This window comes from Callorhinus ursinus, unplaced genomic scaffold (genome assembly GCF_003265705.2).
Source record: "Callorhinus ursinus isolate GAN/ISIS: 27379988/994484 unplaced genomic scaffold, GSC_fseal_2.0 scaffold34, whole genome shotgun sequence".
Classification (NCBI taxonomy): domain Eukaryota; kingdom Metazoa; phylum Chordata; class Mammalia; order Carnivora; family Otariidae; genus Callorhinus; species Callorhinus ursinus.
The window spans coordinates 14,110,091-14,134,085 of record NW_027397096.1 but is presented as its reverse complement, the minus strand read 5'-3'; the positions used below and the strand labels follow the sequence as shown (position 1 = coordinate 14,134,085).

Sequence of the window (23,995 nt, the reverse complement as noted above, 5' to 3'; positions counted from 1 at the left end):
TTGGAGAGAGCTGGCAAGGAAAGGGAGCAAGGGGGAGAGGCCAAATCACTGACCTGACATCATTTGTGCACTCAATAAACATTTATTGAGCACCTACTGAACACCTGGCCTTGTGCTGAGGTGTCTGGGGAGATACAAGAATAAGGCAGACCCAGTTTCTGCCCAGTTACGGGGAGGAGAGGAGCCTTTCCAACCGTCTGGTCCAAGTCCCATTTTAGGGATGTGGAAACTGAGGCCTGGAGAGGGAAAGTGCCTTGCCCGAGACCATACAACTAGTTAGTGGCAGGCCCGGGCCCAGTCTTTTGAGGCACACTTGCTCCTCAATCTTCCAGCAAATACTCACTGAGCAATACCTGTGTTCCAGGCACTGCCCTGAGCCTCGGAGAAAATACATCCATGAACTCAGTAGTGAAGGGGGGGGGTGGGATGCTTCAGTCTCATGACTCCCCTGAAAATGAGAGGGAAGTTCCAGGGCCCCACCTCAGGAGGCTGGACTTCCCCTCCCTCACCCTTGGAAAGGATATAAAAGTCTCTTCCCAGCTACTTCCAGAAAAGAGGAGGTAAGAGGTCAGCTTGGGGACCTCCAGGTGAGAGGGGCGCAGGGGGCCCACCTGTGTGCAGGATGTGGGTGTTGATCCCTTGCCCCACTGCGGCCGGGGGCCTCACTGCAGAAATGAAGCTGTTCCTGGCCCTGGCTGGGATCCTAGCCACACTCCTCCTGGCCCCGCCATGTGAGGGTACCGGCCCAGGTAATATCCCTTTGGACAGCCGAGGAGGAGGGCAATGGAGGGGGCAGTGTCTGGGTCTGGGGGGAGCCCGTGGCTCCCCTGGACACTGAGTCCCCTTCCCTCTGAACAGCCTCCCCCATGACAGTGGAGACCTCGGTCCTTCGGGACTGCATAACAGAGGCCAGGTTGCTGGTGGATACTGCCTACAATCAGACTGAGAGGAGGTGGGTCTGGAAGGGTCGATGAGGTGGGTGGGTTCCAGCCACAGTCATGGCAGCCATCACCCTGCCCCCGGCCACCTTAGGGCAGTGCCATGTTGGTAGAGAGCCTCCCTTCCATCCATCCTGTCTTTTCACACGGCCCTGGCTGTCCACCACTGGGCTGGGGCTCTGCTGGAGGGCTCTGCTGGAGGGCTCTGCTTCCTTTCTCCAGCCCTTGCTCTCTTCCTGCAGCATTAGGGAGCGCCTCCGCAGTGGCCTGGCCAGCCCCATGGACCTCCTGTCCTACTTCAAACAACCGTTAGCAGCCACCAGAACAGTTGTCCAGGCTGCTGATTATGTGCATGTGGCCTTGGAGCTGCTGGAGGGGAGGTTACAGCTCCGGGGATCCAGTTCCTTCAACGTCACTGGTACTGTGCTCCACACTGAGCCCCAGGGCCTGCTGTGGCCTGGGGAGGCAGGGTACACAGCCGGGGCTGTTGGGAGGGAAGAGGGTCAAGGGATGGGAGGTATGGAACAGACCAGCTCAGGAAAGAGCCAGGACCCTGCCCCCTGTCCCACCCCCAGAGGTGCTGACAGAGCCCCAGCTTTGGCTGCTGTCCCAGGCCAGTGGCTGTGCTCTCCAGGACCAGGACGAGAAGTGCAGCGACAAGTACCGGACCATCACTGGGAAATGTAACAACAAGTGGGTGCTGGGGGCCGCGCCCGACCCACGGTGCCCCCCCTTCCCTCCACCACCCCGTCACCCCCCACAGAGTGGCCTCTAGGCTCAGAACTCCTGCTGACTGGAGCCAACTCTCTGCTGCAGGAGAAGACCCTTGCTGGGGGCCTCCAACCAGCCCCTGGCCCGCTGGCTGCCAGCTGAGTACGAGGACGGGCTGTCCCTCCCCTACGGCTGGACGCCCAACAGGAGGCGCAATGGTTTCCTCCTCCCTCTCGTGAGTAGGGGCTGAGGGTCTGGAGGCTGCCCCACCACCTCTAAATAGTAAGAGCACAGCCCCGAGCCAGCTGGAAGCCAGGCTCGGCCACTGGCCAGCTAGGTTCCTCTGAGCAAGTCATACAGCCGGGTCTCAGTTTCCTCATCTGTAAAATGGCAGTAAAACCCACCTTGTATTGCTGGTGTATGAATTCTAAGGTCCTCAGTATAGACATCTCCGTAGGATGCGATCGAGTAATGCAAGCCATTATAGTGTTGTTTTTTCTCCAAGAATTAGAGTCAAAGTATCTAGCTAAATATAAAGATCTGTATGTCTTATTCTATGTCTATTGATCCAAATGATTTCACATTTATCAGTTTATCAATTTTCTATTCATATGTCAATATGACAATCACCTACTCATCTGTCAACATCTATTCATTAATTCTTCTTCCATCTATCTATCCAATTCTCTCTAAATTTATTACCATCACCTACCAACTGGTCCATGCATCTCTCAATCACTTCTGTCATTTAGGTACCCATTAGTCTATAAACTGACCTATCGATTCCGTGTATTTACCTTTTTGGAAGAGCTGGTGGGGTCTCATCCAGCCAACCAGGCATCTCCCCTTCTCTACTCCTGGAATCCTCAGGAGTCACACCAGAGGCCATCCTTGTAGGCATGACAGGCACACAGGGGGTGGAACAAAGTAGGGCTGGGGAGGGGAGGGGAGGAGACAGGGAGAGACCATGTTCACACCAGTAGGGGCAATCTGCTGAGTTGGCCTGGGATGCCCCACGCTGACCTCTCTCCCCACCAGGTCCGAGCCGTCTCCAACCAGATTGTGCGCTTCCCCAACGAGAGGCTAACCTCCGACCAGGGCAGGGCCCTTATGTTCATGCAGTGGGGCCAGTTCATTGACCACGACTTGGACTTCTCCCCTGAGTCCCCAGCCAGAGTGGCCTTCACTGCGGGCGTGGACTGCGAGAAGACTTGCGCCCAGCTGCCCCCCTGCTTCCCCATCAAGGTACCCCCACCGGTGCCCGGGGCCCCAGGCCACGAGCTGCGGGGGGAGGGGGGGTTGGGCAGGGAGGAGGGGCAGGTCTGTGAGACTAAAGCGCCCTCCTCAAGGAGCTGTTTGTGGTGCTGGAGTATCAGACGAAGGCAAGGAGGCTGGCCCTGCACAGACCCCGTTCTGTGCGTGTTTGCGGGGGAGGGGGGGGGCAGGGGCGGGGCAGTCTGCCCGCAGTTTAGTGCAGGCTTCACAGAGGAGGAAGCAGTGGAGACTAGCCTTGACCCATGGGTCTGATCCCGACAGGAGAAGCCTCTGGGCTGCTGCTCTTGGGAGGCTTTAGAGACTCTTAGCTCTTGCCCTTCTCTCCTTCCTGAAGAGGTCCGAGGGCCCTGCAGCTCTCACCAGTTCCTGGGATGGTGTTGTGAGCAGGGCACTATCCTTCAGGCTGAGAGGCAAGGAGCGTGTGGAACACTAGGGAAGGAAAGACAGACTCCAGGGAGCAGAGCCTCTCTGGGGATATGGGGTGGGGGGTGGGGGAGACACACGTGCATACACTCCCACATTCATTCACCCCTAACAGGTAGGGCGACATTCGTGGGGCAACCTTACCCATTCTTCAAGCTCCAGTTCAAGGGCACCTCCCTGGAGGAATCTTCCCATATTTTCCTAGTACACCTTTTGCTTTTGACTTTTAGATCAAGCATAGCAAATAGTGCCTCAGTTTAGAGTTATATTCTCTATGTGTGCACCTGTTTTCACTGAACGTCAGCTTCCTGCAACCTGTGCTGGGGTTTGCTGACCTTTGTTGGTCTCCAAAGCACCTGGCATAGAAGGGTGCTTAGCAGATGTCTGTAGAATTAAATGGAATGAGAGGAGCACAGACCCAAATGTCAGGAGAACTAGGTCTTAATCCTACCTCTCCTGCTAACAAGCTGTCACTTCCTGTCTCTGAGCCTCAGTTTCCCCAGCTGTAAAATAAGGATCCTTCCGTGACTCTATGATACAAAGTGCTAAGGATGCTCAGATTGACCTGGTGAGCAGCATGAGTCTGGGTGAGCTGAGGAGGGCTCCCTAGAGGAGGGGAGTCTCAAGCAAGGTTTTGAAGAAGGTGAGAAATGATCCAGAGGAGGGAGCTTGCTCTTGAGGGCCCCCCCACCGGGTCATTGGCTCCTCTTCCACCTCAGATCCCGCCCAATGACCCCCGCATCAGGAACCAGCGTGACTGCATCCCCTTCTTCCGCTCGGCACCCGCATGCCCCCAAAACCGGAACAAGATCCGAAACCAGCTCAACGCGCTCACCTCCTTCGTGGACGCCAGCATGGTGTATGGCAGCGAGGTCTCCCTCTCCCTGCGGCTTCGCAACCAGACCACTTTCCTGGGGATGCTGGCTGTCAACACCCGCTTCAGTGACAACGGCCGGGCCCTGCTGCCCTTTGACAACCTGCGTGATGACCCCTGCCTCCTCACCAACCGCACAGCGCGCATTCCCTGCTTCCTGGCAGGTCAGCCCCCAGCGGTAGACTGAAGAGTAGGTTAAATAAAACCTTGTACTAAAGGGTTTCGTTCAAAGCCAGCAAGGGACTGTGTGTAAGGCCCACCTTCAGGAATTTGCTTTCCTTCCAGGCCTCCAGGAGAAGCTCTGGCTACAGGAATGCGCTCTGCCCAACCCTCTCTCTTTCTCTTTCCCCTGGGCTCCCTGGGGAGAGCAGCCTGATCCCAAGTCCACAGCTGGGGAAAGGTCTAGCTCTTGGTGGACAATGTGCTGATGGATGCAGTTCATGGGACAGGTGGCTCGCAGTCCCAAAGTCAAGGTTTCCTAGAGTCATCCAGGTCCTTCCACCAGCTGTGGATCTGGTCACTTGTAGAATAGAATCATGCCCAAGACCAGCAGCTGCTCTGCGCTTTCCCACCTTGCCTGAACCTATTTCAGTAACTTTGGGATCTAAGACCCCACTGTCTCCCCTGTCCTGACCCGTTATGCGGGGGCAGATGGTGGCAGTCAGTGAGGAGCCTTATAGCACAGCTGAAAGAGATGGAGGTCCAGCGAGGGCCCGGGGCTTGGCCTGAGTCACAAAGCGCTACCAGCTCTTTATAGTCCCCAGAGCAGGTCTGTCTGCCTTAGCAGAGACATTTCTCTGGGAAGGGCTGACTCTGAACTTGGGGTTTTCAAGGTGACTCCCGATCATCGGAAACTCCCAAACTGGCGGCTATGCATACCCTCTTTATGCGGGAACACAACCGGCTAGCTGCGGAGCTGAAACGTCTGAATCCCCAGTGGACCGGAGACAAGCTGTATCAGGAGGCCCGGAAGATCGTGGGCGCCATGGTCCAGGTAGGGAGCCCGGGGCCCCAGCATCCCCTAGAAGACAATCTGGCATGAGACACCATTTGAGAGAGTGGCTCCCACTTTCCTTAAAACATCCTTTGAGGCTATGCCTCAAATCAGCTAGGGCTGGGTGATGGGGAGTGTACCTGAGATCTGACCTGTACCCCAAACTCTGTCACTCACTCACTGTGTGACACTGTCCTTGTCACCCCACTCTTCATCAGCCAACGGGAAATGTATATTTCCACATTGGGCACGATAGTAATAAAGAATTGGTATGTCTGAGCAGCACTTCAGAAAGCAAAAGTTTTGTCCAAAGGCAAGGGAATGGGGTGGGCAGCCGCTAAGGTAATGTTCCTCCTGTCTTCTCTTGTAGATCATCACCTACCGAGACTTTCTGCCCCTGGTTCTGGGCAAGGCCCGGGCCAGGAGAACCCTAGGGCCCTACCGGGGGTATTGCTCCAATGTGGACCCTCGTGTGGCCAATGTCTTCACCCTGGCCTTCCGCTTTGGCCACACCATGCTCCAGCCCTTCATGTTCCGCTTGGATAGCCAGTACCGGGCCTCAGCACCCAACTCACGCGTCCCGCTTAGCACTAGCTTCTTTGCCACCTGGCGAATTGTGCATGAAGGTGACCAGGTTTTAAAAGCAGATGGGAGTGGGGGTGGGGCCAGGCTTAGTGCCAGGAGGCCGGGCTGCTGTTCAGGCCACTGCTAATCATCTCCCCAGGGCAGTACCAGGCAGGTGCACCAAGACCCTCAGGCCTGGGCCTCCCACGCCCTTAGGGATCAGAGGATTCACAAAGGGGAGGAGACTCATGTCAGACTGGGGGCTTGTGGGCCTGGGAGGAGGTTGCCTTCTGCTCCTTCTTTAAGAAGTGGGGGTGACTTCTTTCCCTGCCAGCCCCAGCTCGCTTCAAGTCTACCCAGGCAACATTACAGAATATAAGCGACTGGCTTGTCCAGCTCTGAGCTAGCTTGGCGTCATGTGATGACCCAGGGGCTCCCCAGAGGCCGATCCAATATGTGCTGCTCACATTTCCCGCCACCAGGTGGCATCGACCCCATCATCCGAGGCCTCATGGCTACCCCCGCCAAGCTAAACCGCCAGGATTCCATGTTAGTGGATGAGCTGCGGGACCGGCTCTTTCAGCAAGTGAGAAGGATCGGGCTGGACCTGGCGGCTCTCAACATGCAGCGCAGCCGGGACCATGGCCTCCCAGGTGAGGGGGCTTTGCTTGGCCTGGGGTTGCTGCTACTGGGGGTGGGGGGCAGGTTTCAGAGAAGACCCTTGGTGCATCCTTTCTGGCTGGAACTCTCTACTCTGTGTGCTGTGGTTGAGAGGCATGCGAGGCCGAGCTTGATGGAGGAAAGCATCCCTGGGACCACCCTTTGCCATCCTGCCCTATCTTCACCTGCCACTGTAGGGACTCTAGCTGTAGGTTCAGAGCACGACCAGGACCTGGACACGATCTGCTTGTGGACAAAGCAGATTAGCTCTTTCCAGGTGGAGAAAACAGTAGTTTCAAAGGGCAGAGAAGAAATGCTCCATTCCCCGCTACCCTGGTGAGTTCCAAGGAGGAAGACTCAAGTTCCAGGGACATAGGAATTGGCTCCTGGCTCTAAGTGCAGAAAGGCAAAGAACTCAAGAGGTAGGAACAGGTGGAGTAAACTGAAGATGGCCTTGGCCGTTTCCTGAGGACACAAAAATCCTAGGAAAGAAGAAAAATGTATCCTAGGAAAGAAGAAAACTTAGGCACTTTGCCAGGAATTTTCATGGCTATTAATCATTTCGTTCTGCCAATGACCTTGAGAAGCAACTATTACAGTCATTTTTATGGATGAGGAAATTAGCTCAGAGACATCTTGTCATTCTCTCAAGGCCACATAACTAGGAAGTAGCAAAATTTGAATCAAGTTCAGAATTTCTCCTTTATTCCCCCTGTGCAAGCCATAATGTTAGGGGAAGGCTTTGGTCACCACCTTGTCCCCTCTCCCTCTCCCCTACTTTCCTGTCTACAACCTGAAGTCCCATCTGCCTCAGCTCATCTGTGGCTGTGTATAACGGGGTGGGGGCAATCTCCACCACACCTACCACAGCACCGGCAGGCACCCAGCGGGTGCTCAAGAACCTGTTTCTTTCCTCCTCACACTTGGGGGCTCCCGACCACTAAAGAGCTGCGGGCGCCCCCTGCTGGATAACTGAGATTGCCAGCCACCCAGGTGCCACACCGTGAGCTTCTGTGCCAACTTGCCCCCGATACCTTTCCCTCTAAGCTGTCACAGAAATAGTGTCCGGATACTAGCTCTGACAGTCTCCTCCAACCCCTTCCCAAGTCCAACACCAAATTTGGGATTGGAGAAGCTTGTTTGAACTCCACTTACTGGTGGAGTGACCTTAAGAAAGTCACAGTTGCTCAAGCTCAGCAAATACCCATTTGATACAATGGAGATTACAAAGTGCCTTGCAGAGGTGTTGTGAGGATCCTAAGAGATTATCACACACCAGTGCTTAGTGAGGTAAAGCGCTATATCGTTTCCCTTTGCTCAGCTGGAAGATGGTGTTGGTGAGGTGTAGTTCAATGGACAATATGGGGCAGGCGGTTCTTCAAGGTTAGGGCAAATCTATCTCCTATCTTGATGGTCCCTGCCCCATCATCTGGCTTGGTCCTGGTGTGGGATCCTAATAGCAGAGGAATTGTAGGTGAAAAAAATTTTTCAAATGGCTTTATTGGGATATAATTTGTGTATCATAAAATTCACCCATATGAAGTATATGATTCAATGACTAGTATATTTAGAGTTGTGCATTGATCTTTTTTTTGGCCTGTTAAGGTCTTTGGCCCACTGATCACCATTGCTAATGTCAGAACATTTTTAGCACTCATGAAAGAAACCTTACAATAACAGTCACTCCTTGTCCCCACCCCAGCCCTTGACAATCACTGATCTTTCTATCTCTACATCGTTGCCTATTCGGGACCTTTCATGTAAATGGAATCATACAGCATGTGGTCCTTTTCTGAGTAAACTTTAACCATGCTCTTCATTTCTTGGTTTGTTCACCTATGTATTTGTTCATTCCTTCCTTCTCTAAACCAGAGTCTTTTATGTTCTGGGTCCATCTTATTTGTACATAATTGATGCACCTGAGTCCAATAATAATATCCTTGTGGTATTAGGTGTTACACTAGGACACACTCCTCAGTTTGATGCACGCAAAGCATGGTTGTCTACTCACTTTGAAAACTAAAGGGCAGTGGTTTGATCTTTGGAAGGTTCGGCCTCTCCTGTCAGCAGGGATCTTGTTCTGCCCAACACTTCCTGACCACAGAGCTCTCTCGGGAGAAACTGTGGAGCAGCAGAAGCTAAGGGGAAGTCAACAAGGTAAGACTGAACCGCCTCTGCCCCCTTTCCCTACAGGGTACAATGCCTGGAGGCGCTTCTGTGGACTCTCCCAGCCCCGGAATCTGGCACAGCTCAGCCAGGTGCTGCAAAACCGGGATTTGGCGAGGAAGTTCCTGAATCTGTATGGGACGCCTGACAACATTGATATCTGGATCGGGGCCATCGCAGAGCCTCTTTTGCCAGGGGCCCGAGTAGGGCCTCTTCTGGCTTGTCTTTTTGAAAACCAGTTCAGGAGAGCCCGGAATGGTGACAGGTAAGGGACTCTCCCCTAAAGAGACCAGCCCCAGAGGCAGGGCAGAAAAACGCTAGCATGTCAAGACTCAGCAAGGGGGAAATTGCCCTTTTTGATTCGTTTCTTCCAAGTTCACAGGGTCTGAGACCAGGAGGCTCTTCCGTGGAGAGCTTGGTCAGAGTGAGAGAGACCATGGGCCGGGCAAGCCTGATGGTGCCTAAGCTGTTTGGCTAGTGGGTCCCGGGAAACATGGGCAGACAGGGCTAAATCTGGTTTCCTTCCAATAAAGCTTACGGTTTAAGACCTGACTCCTTATTTGGATTTGGCATTTACCCAGGTTCAAATCCAGCCCTGGCCAATTAAATTACTGTGCACTTAATACTGAGCAATTTCCTTGACTGCTGAACATGTTTCTTCATTTATAAATGGGGAAGAATACCTATTTTGCAGGTATTCTGGAGAATTGAATGAAATAATGTGAAGTACCTGGCATACCACAGGTGCTCGTTATGTTCATTCCTCCCTAACCTTCACCCACATCTCTCAACTTGTCTCGGTAGGTTCTGGTGGGAAAAGCAGGGTGTTTTCACCAAGAGACAGCGCGAGGCCCTGCACCAGATTTCCTTGTCTCGAATTGTGTGTGACAATACCGGCATCACCACCGTTTCGAGGGACATCTTCAGGGCCAACACTTACCCACAGGACTTTGTGAGCTGCACCCGCATCCCCAGGTTGAACCTGTCAGCCTGGCAAGGCAGATGAGGCCTCTACAGGTAAGGGGAGGCCCTCCTCCAACATCCTTCCCAGACCAGATGGCTGAGTCCTTTTAGACCTCTAAGCAGAGACAACCAAACTTGTCACGAGAAGCAGGGTAGTCTTCCCTACCGGCTTCCCGGTATGCTAGCTTCTGGACAGAGAGCTGATCCAAGGCCTAGGACTTTGGGGGGCAATTAGGAAGCCTCAGTTTCGTTGTCAGCACCCTAACACAGCTCCATGCCTGGACACCCAGCAAGTTCCTCACTTGCCCATGTGTGCTGCTTCCACAGGAGCCCATCCCAAGCCTCCGGCCTCAGACCTGGGGAAGACCACAAGGCTGCCTTCTCCCCCGGAGCAACCACATCTGCTGATGCTTTTGCTGGCTCTGGCTCATTGCTGGTTCTGCGGCTGGGAGTGACAGCCAGGGTTCCTGGCAGCAGTGAACCCTCCCACCTTGGGAGCCTCCCAGGTCTTAGGTCAGGCATCGGCTCCAGGTGCAAGGAGGTCTTGAGGCCCAGGCAAGAAGAGTCATCTGCATGGTCTCCGGCCTCTTTTTTCTATTTCCCAGCCTGTCCCCATCCCCCACCCATGACTGCAGCCCATGCCACACCTGGCCCCAGCCGCCCCACCATCCTCTGCTGAAGCCTGCAGACCAGGCAGTGAGCTCTGCTTGTACCAATAAAAGTCCACTGAGGGCAAGAGCTGGTTTCTGCGTTAGGCGGGGGAGGGCATAACCTCAGTCCCGTGCTTTGCTCCAAACATTTAAGAGGAGCACTGCCAGGACCCCACTGGCACTAACCCCTAAGCCTCTCTTGCAGGCTGACTCCAGACACTCTGGAGTTGGAAAGAGCAGAAAAGGGGAAGGTTTGGGAGAATACCCTGGCCATGCCAGCAACCTGAGCAGAAAAACAGCCGACACGTCAGTCAGTACAAAAAGTCTTTATGTACAAAAAATACAATAAAAGATACTACCCGGCTAGCAGAAAGGACTAGGCACTGCCTTCAGCCTTCATTTACTCATATCTCAAACACGACAAGCCCCAAGCGGCAGGACGAGGCTACCCTGGAAAGAGGCGGCTGAGGCTCCCAGGCCAGGCATTCAAGATCTCTCTCCTCCTCCTTTCTTAAGCCTCCATTTGTAGCGAAGGCTGTGAAGCAGGGGGCACCTGCAGCTCTCTGCCCTCAAGACAGTGAGACAAGCCAGAGAAGAGGCCGTGTTGCGGACAGAACTAACGGTGGGGTCACCCCACACTGGGCTAACCCAACAAGCCTGCCCTGTCATGGCAGCCACTCGCAGTAACTGAAACACGCAGAGGGGGGCCGTAGGGTCTCCAGCAGTACTGCTACCCAGCAGGGGGTTGGCCCTGCCGAAGGCTAGGCAGAGGGTCTGGCCCAGGACTTTCTCAGCTCTTCTGGTTCTCAGCAGGCCAGTGGGGTCACTGGGGAGAAAGATGAAGAGGCGGACAGCACCAGCCTCACATATCATCCATCTTGTCCTCTTGCCCGGGGTTGTGGGGGTGGGGGGCCCGGGCCGCCGTGAGCTAGGAAACCATGGTCCCCGAGGGGCTCACCAGGTCCTGAGGAAGGCTTTCTCGGGCCTCCTGCATGCGGCGCCGGGCTCGACGGAAGGCCTCTGCAAGGGGAGCAAATGCAGTGGTCAGCTGCTGTGGCGTGGGGGGGAGTGGGGCTCATGCGGATAAGGGGTGGCCGGGGGAGGGAAGCCTACCCAGCACACTGCGAACGGAACTCTGCTGGCTGAACCCTTCCAGACGGTCCAGCACGCTCTGCATCCTTTTCCGGAGGGAACTTGACTCCACGAAGGCCCTGCACAGAAGCCCAGCACATGGCCACAGGTGCTGTTCAGCCCTCAGGGGAAAGGCTCCCCAAGGCAGAGGGCCGGGGTCACTCACCTGGACTGCTGCAGACAGTGCAAGCGGAAGGTGACGCAGCCTGTGGTCTCAGTGCGGAACCCAAAGCGGCTTAGACGCTCCCCCTGGGGCATGCAGTTAAGACAGCGTCAGGCTTCTGTGGGCTCTAGACCCCAGGCACCATGCGGACCTCACCCCCATTCTGACTCCCATTCTCGGAGAACAGATCTGCTGGGGGAAGTCTCATTCCAGCACCCAGACTCCATCACCTCAAGGCTAACGTGGGGCTCCCAACTGTAAATCAGGGGATGCCCCAACCCATTTGAGAATAAGCAGTCGGACAAGTGGCCTGCCAATCCTCCCTGCCTTTGATGACTAAAGCCTCGGTGATGGGCTGGAAGGAGGGGCCGGTAACTCTGACGGGGCCAGGGCAATCTCTAAGTATACTCATTTCCCGAGATCTCCTAGGACAGCAGCGTAGATGTTTGTACCTGGCCCGAGATGTGCCCGTGACCTCCAGCTGAAGCCACAAAAAGGAAGGGACTAAGTAATAATGAAGCAACTAAGGGGGCTTAACCCTGATCCCACCTTCTCCAGAAGAGACAGGAACCTAAGTTCCCAGCATGAAGCCTGCCCAGAGACAAAAGGCACCTTGAAGGTTCCTGGTATCCACACATAGGAGAGGTCCTCCAGTTCCAGAGAGCCGCCAATGAAAAACCTCCTCAGCTCAGCCCCCGTGCCAAGCTCCATGGGCCTCCACGTGGGGACTGTCAGGGTGTGTGAGCCTGTGACAAAAAGAGGAGAGTGGGGCCTCAGCCAGAAAGGGCATGTGGTTTCTCATTGACTCCCCACTATGACACAGGCCTAGCCACCACTGAAACACCTTGTTGGGGGACGACCTGACCTCTGGTGAGGGGATCCTGGAGGTCTGGGACACCTGTTTGGAAATCAGTCAGCTAGAAATTCACATCTCAGCTCTGCCAGTTATGACCTGCGTACCCAGGACAAGTTTCTTAACCCCTCTGAGCCCCATTCCCCTCACTACTAAAATGGCAATGGTAACGCCTACATCACGGAGTGGCTGGTGGAATTAAATGAGAAGCACTTAGCACAATGCCCAGCACCCAACAGGAGATGGCAGATCTTATTTCAAAACGAATGCTGATCCAGTCAATACACGATGCCAAGAGCCCACCCTGCCTGAGCTCTTCCCTCAAGGCCGCAAGTCAAAACAGGGGAGCTCGGAGTAGGAGTAGACGCCCAGGCTGCTCAGCGTCCGAGTCAGCTGCAACCTCACTCAACTATCTCTCATGGAGCAAGGGACCTGGCAAGTTAAATGCTTCTAATTCCTATTGATCCTGAATGTTTTAGAAGGGTTAGTCTCATTCCTAGGAGCTAGGGCATGTGGGCCACGTGGAGGGCAGGGACGAGATGTCACCTGGGGTGGCGGGCAGCACCACAACGCCGTAGCCCTCCACACGATACCTCCGCCAGAAGTCCAGCGAGAGGACCTCACAGTAGAGCACAGGCCACTCCGGGAGAGCATCTGGGAGAAGTGAGAGAAGCAGCCAGGTCACAGGAGGCCTTCCCCAAGAGAGGGTACCACCAGAGGAGAGCCTGGGCCCAGGACCTGCTGAGCTACTCACCAGCAGATTCATCTTCATGGAGGAAGGAGGCCTCAAATGTGAATGGGTAGGAGAAGTAAGCCACCTTATCCTAAAAAAGAGAAGTGTTATTTCATACTTAGGGTCATGGGGTAGGCAAGGCCTCACTGAGAATCTGTCCTCCCTGCGGCTGACACCTTCACAAGGGAAAAAGAAAACCTATCCCCCCACAGTGGAAATAAGAGACTAAGAGGGGGTGGGGCATCCACATACAAGCTGCTACCATCCTCAGAAAGACAGAGAGGGAAGCCCTGGACCAGGCAGCCCTGCAGAGTCCAGAGAGAAGGGCCAGACCCAACTCTGAGTGCTCCCCAGGCTGGCGGCCCGATCATCTTCAGAGTCCCGCCCCCCTCCAGACAGGCCTCCTATTTTCCCTACCATTCCCAGGGATTTGGTGGCACAGGTCTGTGTTATTCCTGAGAGCTGCTGGAATGCTGGGCTTGACCAATCTGAAAGCCAAAGACCATATATAGTAAGTTGACCTGGAAGGAAGGCAAGTGGTTGAGAAAAAGACAAAGTTCCTTCATCCATTCATTCACTCACACACTCCATCACTCACTTAGCATATACTGAGTGTCTCCTATGTGCTACGACCGGTCACTGGGGATATGTTGGTGAGCAAACAGAAGAGATCCCTACCTCTCAAGGAGCTAACATGCCAGGTGGTGGGGGAGACGGACAGCAAGCCAACAAGAGGCTGTCAGGTAGTGACAGATGCTATACTAAAAATAAAGCAGGCTCTTTTAGATCGGGTGGTGAGGGAGGACTTCTCAGAGGGCACACTTAGGCTGAGACCTGAACTCAGTCGTGCAAAGATATGACAGAACGGGTTTCAGACAAAGGAAATGATCCCCAAAAGGCCCTAAGGTGGAAATGAACTTGGCATGTTCGAAAACAGAAAGTACGACTGGTATGCTGGAAGGGATAGAGAGAGAGGCAGGGGGCTTTGGAGCTGGGATTTTACTGTAAGTGGGAGGGGAAGCTGTTGGCATTTAAAGCTCAAGAGAGATACAACTAATTTGCATTTCCAAAGGTTCCATTTGGCTGTGGTGTCTGTGGCAAAGGAACTGTAACAGAAGCCAAGGGGTAAGTTAGAAAGTTAATTCATGGACCTGGGCAGGAGATGGAGGTGGCTTGGTCTAGGGCGCTCAAGAGAGGAGCCTTCGGGACATCTTTGGAAGACAGAGCCGACAGGAACTGCTGATGGAATGACTGGCCATAGGGGAATCAAGGGTGTCTCCTTGGTTTTTGGCAGCAGCAACTAAGTAAATGACATTGCCATGTCCCTTAGGGAAGACCATGAGGGCGGGTTTGACACAGGACGGAGGATCAAGAGTCCTTTGGGTCATGTTAGGCAGGAACGACAATTGGATATGAGCCTAGAGTTCAGGGGAAAGGCCAAGGCTAGAGAGAAATCTAGAGGTCTGAGACATATACGTAGTATTCAAGCCATAGGATGGATGGGACCACCTAGAAAGACTACAGAGAGGGAGTAATAGGAGGCCCAGGCCCAGCCCTGGACACTCTAAAGCTTTGAGACCAACAAATAAGCCAACAGCCAAGGGGAATGATGAGTCACTAATGAGAATGAAGAGAGGAGTGTGGAGCCAGAAGCCAAGAGGAGAGTTCCAGTGAGGAAACGTGAGCTGTGCCACGTGCTTCTGAGAGGTCATGTAGGGCGAATGCAGAGGTGTCACCACAGGATTTGACAACTTGAAAGTGATCTATGACCTTGAAAAGGACAGTCCCAATATCTTTGAAAAAAGTGGGGAAGCCTGACTGAATGCCTCTAGAAAACTGTCAGAATGGGTATAAAGGAGACAGGAATACTACTTACTTGTGGTTGGCAATTCCACAAAGAAGTGGACATAGAGATTGTCATACTCATAGCCTTGCGCTGAAACTAAGAAAACAAGAAACAATTTCAGCTTATTCTCCTGCCCCCCCTTAGCACGCAACCCCGTCCTGAAAGGCCTACGTCCTCGGGGAGCAAGTCCCTTGAGCGCGAAGAACTCCCTGCGCTTCCAGCAAAGCCTCATGACTGTGTTTCCCAAGGAGGGCAGACAAATCAGAGCCTCCACCAGGGTGCAGCAGGTTTACCTCGCAGCTCTGTCGGGGCACCTGCCCAAGCATCAAGGGATCTCTGTCTGGCAAGGCACTTACCTACCTCTCCATTTACAAAGAGCCGGAGGGCACCTGGGGAAGTCTAAGGAAGAGAGAAGAGCGACAGGATCAGGAGTCAGGAGGTCTGGGAGAGTCAGCACTCATCCTCCAGCGCGTCCCCCAATCCCCGGAAGACCCGGCGCTGGCGGCCAGATCTGCGCGCACCGTCACTGCACGTCCTCCGCACCCCCGGCCCCCGCCCAGACCCCTCTCCACCGACCTGTCTCCTTCATTTCTCAAGTTTGTAACAGCAAAGAAAGTATAAAACTTAAAGGGTGAGGTGGGCAACGAAGCACGGAGAGTTTACGAGAATAGCCAAGGGAAGCAAGCACAGCTGCCCTTTACCAACAGTGGGACGCCGGAGGCCCGTTCCCTTTAGGTGCCTGAGGTCAAGGAACTAGGGAGTTTCCTTTTTAATTACTTGTGTTTTCTTATCTACCCTTTTAACACTGCACGTCTGCTGCTGATGCAATACAAAAATAATGAATTTTTTTTAGGGAGAGAGAGGGAAACCGCTGAGTAATCCTATGCTTGTCTCCTGACTGAGGGATGGAACTGCTGGAATAAGGGAGGACAAAGAGCAGAACCACAGAATAACTGAAATTATTTTGTTTTGTCTAAGTGCTAACTATTTAACAAACAAATGATGCCCCTCCTCTCTCTATGGGGCACTTAGGAAAAATCTCCGCATGAAGAGTGAGGAAGACCTTGCTCATCTTTATATTTTTTTTAATCAATTATATATAATATGTGAATGCAGTACCACTGATGAAAATTGAAAACCACTAAGTTTAGGGAATAAAAAGTAAACATCTCTGACATACCCCTCTCACCATCCAACACCCACCTACCTTCCCAACCCCACCCCCACCCCAGAGAAAGCCACCCACAGCACGTGTGTGGCCCTTTTAGAACTTTTTCACTGACATTTTCTTTTTCATTAACAGCTCTCTGTCAATATGCTATATTTAATTTTATTATTTTTTTTTGAGAGAGCACGCACGGGTGAGGGGGTGTGGGAGGGAGGCATAGAGGGAAAAGATCTCAAGCAGACTCCTTGCTGAGCATGGAGCCCAACACCAAGCTCAATCTCATGACCCTGAGATCACAACCTGAGCTAAAATCAAGAGCTGGAGGCTTAACCGACTCAGCCACCCAGGCACCCCTGCTATATTTTAAAACACATAATAAGAACTATGCTCTATATGCTAGTCTCTGATTTCCTTCTGACATAAAGAATATGTCCTTTAAGAGAGGTGCTATTACTCAGTCACGGTCTGAATGCTCTGCCTAAAGCTGGCTCGTGGTGCTGCAGGAAGCCAAGCCACTCACCATCTCAAAGTCTGTGCCCACGAGGCTGCTGAGGTACTCCTTGTGCCGGCCATAAAGCTGAGGAAACAAACCATATGCAAACTCAAGATGCAACCCCAGCCAGACCAGGGTCAGTTCTGAACGGGACGGAGAAAAGATGCTGTAACAGGAAATGCGGCAGAGAGCTAGAGGCCGAAGCATCCAAGCCACCGACATTTTAGAGTAAAGCACAGAGGCTCTGGAGTCTGCTGGTCTGGGACCCAGGCCCGTCTCTTGCACTTGCAAGCCCCATGACCTTGGGCAGACTCTTAGCCCCATGACCTTGGGCAGACTTCTTAGCCCCATGACCTTGGGCAGACTTCTTAGCCCCATGACCTTGGGCAGACTTCTTAGCCCCATGACCTTGGGCAGATTCTTAGCTTTTCAATCTCAGTCTCCTCATTTATAAAATGGCAATAACAAAAGTATGCACCTCAAAGTGATGAAATAAAGTACGTGACGGGCCTTGCAGAGCACGGTAAACGCTCAAATAAATGGTCATCGTTATTATTATTATGTTAGAGTATGATCAAAAGCTTCGGTCTGATATGTCAGCAATGCGTCCTGTATCAGGAGAGGGCCAGTAAGAAAGACCCCGCAACTGCGGACATCAACCTCGGACACGGTCTCAGCTCCCAGGCACCCAGGCTCATCCCTGCGCTTGGAAGGAAGTCGCTCTCACATCCTTGAACACGCGCTGTTCCCGCTCCTCCTCCTCGGGCTGCGCGAGGGAGGACACGTTGTCCACCGTATACTTCCACAGCTCCTGCTTCTCCCCCTCGGTCTCCATTCTGTAAGGTCAAAGCCACAAAAAGACCAACTCTGATAAGAGATGCGTCTCTCCAGACCTAGTCCAGGGATAAACCACCACTGGCCGTACACCTCGCTCGAAGCAAACGAGCATTTAAGTGGCCAGAATGATGAGCAGGCGAGGGAAACAAAGTGGAAAAGCAGAAAGGGCGTTGGAGTGGACATGGAACATAGGTTTGGGGCCCATTTTTGCCTCAAAGTCATGGGGAAACCCTAAAGCACAACATTCCTGACACCCAGTTCTCTCGCCTGAAAAACAGACAGGTGGGCTTAGGTCATTTCTAATTATAGTTCTCTTACTGTAAGACACGGAGGTAGGAACAGTCAGGCCAGAGGAAGAGATCTGCTTGAGCTCATCCCACCCTGTTCTGGCTGGTCCCTACAGGCAGCAGCACAGAGAATTATTTTCACTTAACTACACCACTGAAGTTAGCCCTTTCAAATCGGTATAGCTGCCCACTTTCCGAGAACAGAGTCCCCAGAATCCTAAGGGTCTGTTATAAAACAGAATATGAACCATTGGCTGGGAATTTAGAAACCAAGGCAGATGAAGGACTTTCTCAGAATCTCCTCAACTCGGGGCAAGAAGTGAAGCCAAGGGAAGGAATACCAGTCCCCACTCCCCCTTTCTTCCTCTCACCTGTAGGGTCCTTTGAGGCCGGTGAAGTCAGGTTTTACTGTGATCACACCATTGCTGTCCACTTTCAGAGTACAGAGGACATGTTCAGACTTCTTATAGCCAAGCCTAGACACCGGGAATCAACACCCAGGTTCAGGACCACTGGTCCCACTAACCAGAGAGAGGAAGAGGTAGTCAGCCCACGTCAGGAGAGAGGACAGAGGCTACAGTGAGAACTGTCATAGTCAAATACCTTTTTCTGAGTCCGACTGAGAAGAAAAAGAAGAAATAGTCCCTCCCTCGCGCATTCCCCAGGGGGGACTACAACAGGGTAGGTGATGGGTGACGAGAGAAGAGGAGGATCTGAGCTGGGCAGTGAGGGCCTCACTCACTTCCCAGAGGGCCCCAGGTCTGCCATGATGTACATTGTCTGAAGAGGGGTGTTGATGACATGGTTGTTCCTGACAAACTCTTCTGAGGGTTCCCAGGTGACAATTCGTGACTTGAGGATGCCACCTTCCCTGGAAGACACCACAGGAAGGTGGCACCCCCTGAAAAGCCCGAAGAAGGCACCTGGGGGAGCACACCCGGGGGAGGCCTCCTGCAGAACGGGAAGCTCGAGGTGGCAGACATACCCAGACACTGGCCTGGAAGGACAATGAAGGACCCCCCAACCCCCTACTCCTTTGCACTCACATCCCTCGCCTGTCCTGCCGTCGCCGCCTGACATTGGCCATTCGTTCGACCAAGAATGATGGCACCTCCCGGGCTGCGGTGGTCATTTTCTGACAGTGCTAGGAAAAGAGAGCAGCCCTGTGTGACCCATCTGGTCAGGGCCCCATGGGATCAGGTACTGAAGGCAAGTCTTGCTTCTGAAACCTCATCTGGGACCTGAATCTAACAGGCCACAGCTACCTCACAGCTATACATGTCAGGGGAGGGAAGCAGTAGCACAAAGAAGCCAAAGAAGATTCCTACCATGCCTTGGTTTGTTCCAAGATTTTGGCAGCATATCATCCTTCAGAAATGAGTTTATTTATGCTAACATTACAATGAGTCTGCAGAGGCACCTGGGTGGCACAGTCGGTTGAGTGTCTGACTCTTGGTTTTGCCTCAGGTCATGATCTCGGGGTCCTGGGATTGAGCCCCTTGTCGAGCTCCACGCTCAGCGCCGAGTCTGCTGGAGATTTTTTTCTCTCCCTCTGCCCCTTCCCCACAACGCGTGCTCTCTCAAATAAATAAATAAATCTTTTTAAAAAAATAAAATGAGTCTGCAATCTCTGAGTACATACCAACAAAAAGTTGGGTGAGTGTGCCTGGTAGATGCTGATGTTACCAGGTACTTGGAAGATGCCAAATGGGATACAAAGTATCCTGTGAAAAGTCCTCCCATAGGTACTTCAGCACTAACTAATTTCATTGACTTTTCTAAAACAGAAAGCCCAAATTTTATATGCTACCAACCCAGCGCTTTCCTAGCATAAGCATCAATCTTTCAAAAACACTCATTTAATACCTGCTCCTTGCAGAGCTACAAAGGTCATAGACAAAAATCAGAAAATACAGGCTCTACTCTCAAGGAGTTTAAAATCTCCCTAAGAAAGAACAAGTCATATAGGGACTGAGGCAAATATTAAGGGTATGTGAGCACAGGCGAACTGAGCACTAAGCCACTCCCCACAGCTGTACTGAATCCCCCCTCAAACCCATAGACTCAGAGTTGTGGCTGCATCCTCTGATGAGTTTTATCTAGATGGTTCGAGACTCCACCCAGCTGTCTCATCTCCTGATGCATGGAGGAAGTCTTGTCCCTGTCTCTAGTCGGCCTGCCATGAGAGACACAGCCCACTCCCTCAGGCCCTCCAGCAGGTAGAAAAGCAGCACCAGCCACGCCACCTGAAGGCCGTGCCCGCTCCACTCCAGCTGGGCCGCCAGCAGCACAAGGCAGTTCCTAGACAGGCTGTCTGTCTGAACAGGCTTCTGATTTAACACACAGAACCCAGAGGCCAGAAAGCTAGGGGAGGGAAAGAAGGAAGCTATGGGGGGCTCCAGGAAAAAAAAAAATACCTCCTCCACATTGGTGTATCTGTCAGAGTCCGTGTAGGTAAAAATTCGTCGGTTCTTCCTGCCGCCCGAATCCTCCAGCTTCAGGATCTCTTGACGGTACTGATGATCCAAAGGGCTCTGACAGGCTGCTTCATTTCGGTACAGATCTACTTCAAACTGAGGTCACAAGGACACAGAGATCTACTGAGAATATGTCAAACTTTTTTCTTGTAACTGTTTCATCAAATCAGTTCTATAGAGCTGATGCAATTTGGCATGTTTCCATAGCCAACTTCCACTTATCTGAACTAACTGAGGGCAGGGGATTCAAAGAATGTTAGAGCTAAAGGGAACCAGAGTGAGAGTCTAACCCAACTCTGCTGTTATAGATGGCAGATTTCACCCAGAGGTGAAAAGTATTTTACCCAGGATCATAAAACTGGGTAGTGTCAGTCACTATGCTATATTGCCCTTTAAACACAACAGAGGGGTGGGGCGCCTGCTCAGTTGGTCTTTGGCTCAGGTCATCTCAGGGGCCTAGGATCGAGCCCTGTGTTGGGCTCCCTGCTCTGTGGACAGTCTGCTTCTCCTTCTTCCTCTGCCCCTCCCCCCCAGCTCATGCTCTCTCTCAAATAAATGGATAAAATTAAAAAAAAAAAACAACAGGGGAAAGTATAAACTGCTATAACTTTCTGGAAATCAGTTAGGCGATACGTATCAGGAATCCTTCCCTGCTACCAGCCAGGAGGAGGTGGAGCCAGTGGAGGTAAACTGGATGGAGAAGTGGCATGGGCTCACCTGGCTAAAGAGCTTCTCCTGCCACCCAATCACGACCTCTTCCTCTTCCTCTTCCTCTGAGCGGTGTCCACCTCCAAAGACCACAGAGTGAGTCAAACGTTTGAGTCAAATCGGCACCACTTCTTGCTCTGTGGTATTGGTAATAACCCAAGTCCCTGCTCTAATATTTCCCACAAAACCAGCTGGAGTTTGGGGATTTATTAAGCACTCACTCTAAACAAAGGTTAGAGAGGCTGTGGATATATGTAGAAGCCAAGATTAGGACCCAAGAAGTCTTAATTACTACTCTAATTTGAAGAAAAGGAAGTCATGGCTCCAAGGAATTAATCTAATTCAGTGTCAGGAGTCAAATTCAGGATGTAGGCTAAATAGCTCTTCCTCAATCCCAACTGTCCACATTTGCTAGAAAAAAACCCTGGCATTCTTGTCTTTACTGTTCATGAAGCCGTATGTCTAGAACCACAAGCACTGTAACCTTAGAAGACCAAGTACCAGAAGAGACGAGGAAAGGCAAATAAATTATTAAAGAACCAAATCAAATACACTCTTGGCTGAGTATGCCTTTTTGAGACACGTGCTTCATAACCCACCAGCCCACACTCTCGCCAGGGAATATATCTGAACAGATACAACAAATGCAGAGAGACCAGTGATTTAACACAAACACACTGTCCTTTCTTTCTCATTCTTCTGGCTTCTGAGACAAGGAAACTGCGAAAGCACAGTTGATGTTAATATGTACCTTTTTCAAGCAGACCCCAATTTTAAAACTAAGTAGTGTGCATAAACATACATACATATTTAAAGTAACATATACTATACACATGTATATAGTATACACACACTATGTATATATGTATGTATAGTACATACATATATGTTTGGTATACACATATATTAGGAGTTTGGAGCATATTTTCTCTTAGGAAAAAATGCCACAATTGGTATTTAGTTTGCCAGGCAGATTTTTAACATATCAAAAGTATAGTCTTTTGTTATTTTACAACATTTGACCACAGTCTGGATCAGCTCTTGACGGCAAGAATCATGTCTTACTCAATTTTCTTAACACAACATAAATGAGTAGTTAAAATTGCTTGGGATCAAATCCTTGCTTCAACATATACCAGCCATGTGACCCTGGGCAAGGAACCCAACCTCTCTATGCCTTTTCTCAGACTACAAATCTGGGTCTACTCTGTCTTAAAAGGCAACTACCGCCCCAGGCCCTCCCCCAGGTCCCTAAGAGGCCGCATCACCACCATACACCCACTGGCAGTTGGGTGAGGCCTAAAAGTGGCCAAGTCTATGAGGTCCTTCCCAGGCTGGGCAGCAGGCTGGTAACGGAGGAAGTTGCTGGATGTGATTCTTTGCAGGTGGACCCTGTCAGGAAAAGAAAAGCCCGGAATACTCATTACAAGACACAATCTGAAGATGAACACAGAGCAAACATGGGGGAAACAAAAGAAAGAGGGTGGGGCTACCAAGGTGTGTTGGGTGCACAGGAGCGCGGCCGGGGGTCTTAAGGGGAAGAGTGCGGGTAAGTGTATTGGGTACAGAGCTCTGAGTAATTCGAGACGGGCAGAGACTTGAAAAGGGCGTGGGTAGGTCTGGAAGCCGTGAGTGGAGAGGGTTGAGGGTAAGTGAGGGAGACGCGGGGAGACCAGGAGGCAGAGATCAGGGTTGAAAGCGCAAGTGGGAACTCAGCAAACAAGAAGTGAGGTTCAGGCTCGAATTATCTGAGAGCATAAAAGCACAGGACTCTGGGACGATGCGACTACCGGAGGCGCAAGTTGCGCACGGGGTCCCGGGAGCGATACACGGCCTCCCCGGTGTCAGTGCTCCAGACCGTCTCCGCCATGACAGCTGCGACTTGCCGCGACAGCGCCGGAAAGCGCACCGCCCCCAGTTACCCTGGCAACAGGGACGCGGGGTTCGGGAGGCGGCCGAGGTGCTGCGCGCGCAACCTACGGTTCCCGGCACTGCGCCGCCGCAGCGCGCATGAAGTGGCTCCGCCCATGGCAGAGCGCCTAAGCGCGGTCAGGTTGGGGTACTGCGGGGTCACCGCTTACAACGTGGGCGACAAAGCTCGCTCACACCCAAGACCGGACTTGGAGCACTTTACAAATGAGGAAACCAAGGCAGCGCCATCGGCCTCTTTCATGTAGATCGATGGGGACCAGGACCCAGGTGACCTGAGTCCTGGATTCGCCTTTTCTCACCACGCCACACTGCCTTCCACTGAATGCTCGGAAACCTTGCCCTGAAAATCGGTGGATGTGACTCACAGAATGCACCCATTCTTCCCAAAGGAGTCAGGGAAGGCGTTGGCACTTACTCAGACATGAAAATATATTCTTGGAAGAAAACAAAAAAGTGTCAGGAGTTATTAGTCCTTGTGTTGGTATTCACTGAGCCGGAGAAAGAAGAAACAAGGAAGCTAACAGTAAGGAAGGAAAATTTGTTATTATTGAGCTCGTTTTTCCCCCTGTATGTGTTAGTTCCGGATTTTTAAGCCACCTTAAGATACTCTACTGGCCTCCTGAAAAGTCAACAAAGTGCTATTCAGAAGTCATGCTTCTTTGGACTATCAAAGCAAGCCCCATCATAACCTGGAGTCTCGCTCCCTGGCACCTTGAGGTATGTCAACAGTTAACAGCCTTTGACATTTGTCACTCCCTCAAGACAGTAAGCAGTTGTCCCCTGCACTCAGTAATCTCATGCCAGTTTGATTATATGGCATTGGGAGTCCTGGGCAGCATGGCTGCTGTTGTGTAACACCAAGGACTCACCGTAATAATAGCGCCATTTACTTGGGATCTAATACAGCCTGGGCACTCTGTTTACATTGTCCCTAATCCTCTAAGAAACCTCTTAAGTAGGCATTGTTATTCCCATTTAATGGATGAAGTCAAGGAAGGCCAGGGCTTAAAGGGTTTACTAAGGTTGAACTCTCCTAAGGGGTGAAGGAGCTGGGATTCCAGCCCAGGTCCTTCTTTTGAAGCCTAAACACCTTCCGCTCTGCCTTGCAGCCTCTCACCTACCACTGAGCTCTTTATTCCATAAGAGCAC

At 52.1% G+C, this 23,995-nt stretch overlaps 2 protein-coding genes across 4 annotated transcripts; one reads left to right on the top strand and one right to left on the bottom strand.

Moving 5' to 3' along the window:
* The first annotated feature begins 565 nt into the window (after window positions 1-565).
* On the top strand, window positions 566-10,306 carry EPX (eosinophil peroxidase). Its single transcript, XM_025851400.2, has 13 exons — window positions 566-749; window positions 859-952; window positions 1,181-1,356; window positions 1,514-1,631; window positions 1,755-1,884; window positions 2,688-2,894; window positions 4,067-4,385; window positions 5,055-5,215; window positions 5,586-5,841; window positions 6,262-6,432; window positions 8,633-8,870; window positions 9,410-9,622; window positions 9,896-10,306. The coding sequence occupies exons 1-12, from the start codon at window positions 623-625 to the stop codon at window positions 9,609-9,611; spliced, it is 2,199 nt and encodes a 732-aa protein (XP_025707185.2). The 5' UTR covers window positions 566-622; the 3' UTR covers window positions 9,612-9,622; window positions 9,896-10,306.
* Window positions 10,307-10,903: 597 nt separating this feature from the next.
* MKS1 (MKS transition zone complex subunit 1) lies at window positions 10,904-22,797 on the bottom strand. 3 transcript variants are annotated; one of them, XM_073879560.1, is made up of 19 exons: window positions 22,705-22,797; window positions 22,197-22,306; window positions 20,924-20,994; window positions 20,147-20,302; window positions 18,776-18,873; window positions 18,472-18,600; window positions 18,101-18,205; window positions 17,333-17,441; window positions 16,633-16,689; window positions 15,301-15,343; window positions 14,975-15,040; window positions 13,516-13,586; window positions 13,120-13,189; window positions 12,912-13,019; window positions 12,125-12,258; window positions 11,516-11,598; window positions 11,332-11,429; window positions 11,177-11,238; window positions 10,910-11,044 (listed from the first exon to the last, which is right to left on the bottom strand). In XM_073879560.1, exons 1-19 carry the CDS (start codon window positions 22,782-22,784, stop codon window positions 11,042-11,044), a joined length of 1,653 nt encoding a protein of 550 aa, XP_073735661.1. In that variant the 5' UTR covers window positions 22,785-22,797; the 3' UTR covers window positions 10,910-11,041. The 3 variants fall into 3 exon arrangements, with proteins under 3 accessions (XP_025707186.1, XP_025707187.1, XP_073735661.1); XM_025851401.2 differs by having other exon boundaries at window positions 10,904-11,238; XM_025851402.2 differs by lacking the exon at window positions 11,516-11,598 and having other exon boundaries at window positions 10,904-11,238.
* Between the last annotated feature and the right edge of the window lie 1,198 nt (window positions 22,798-23,995).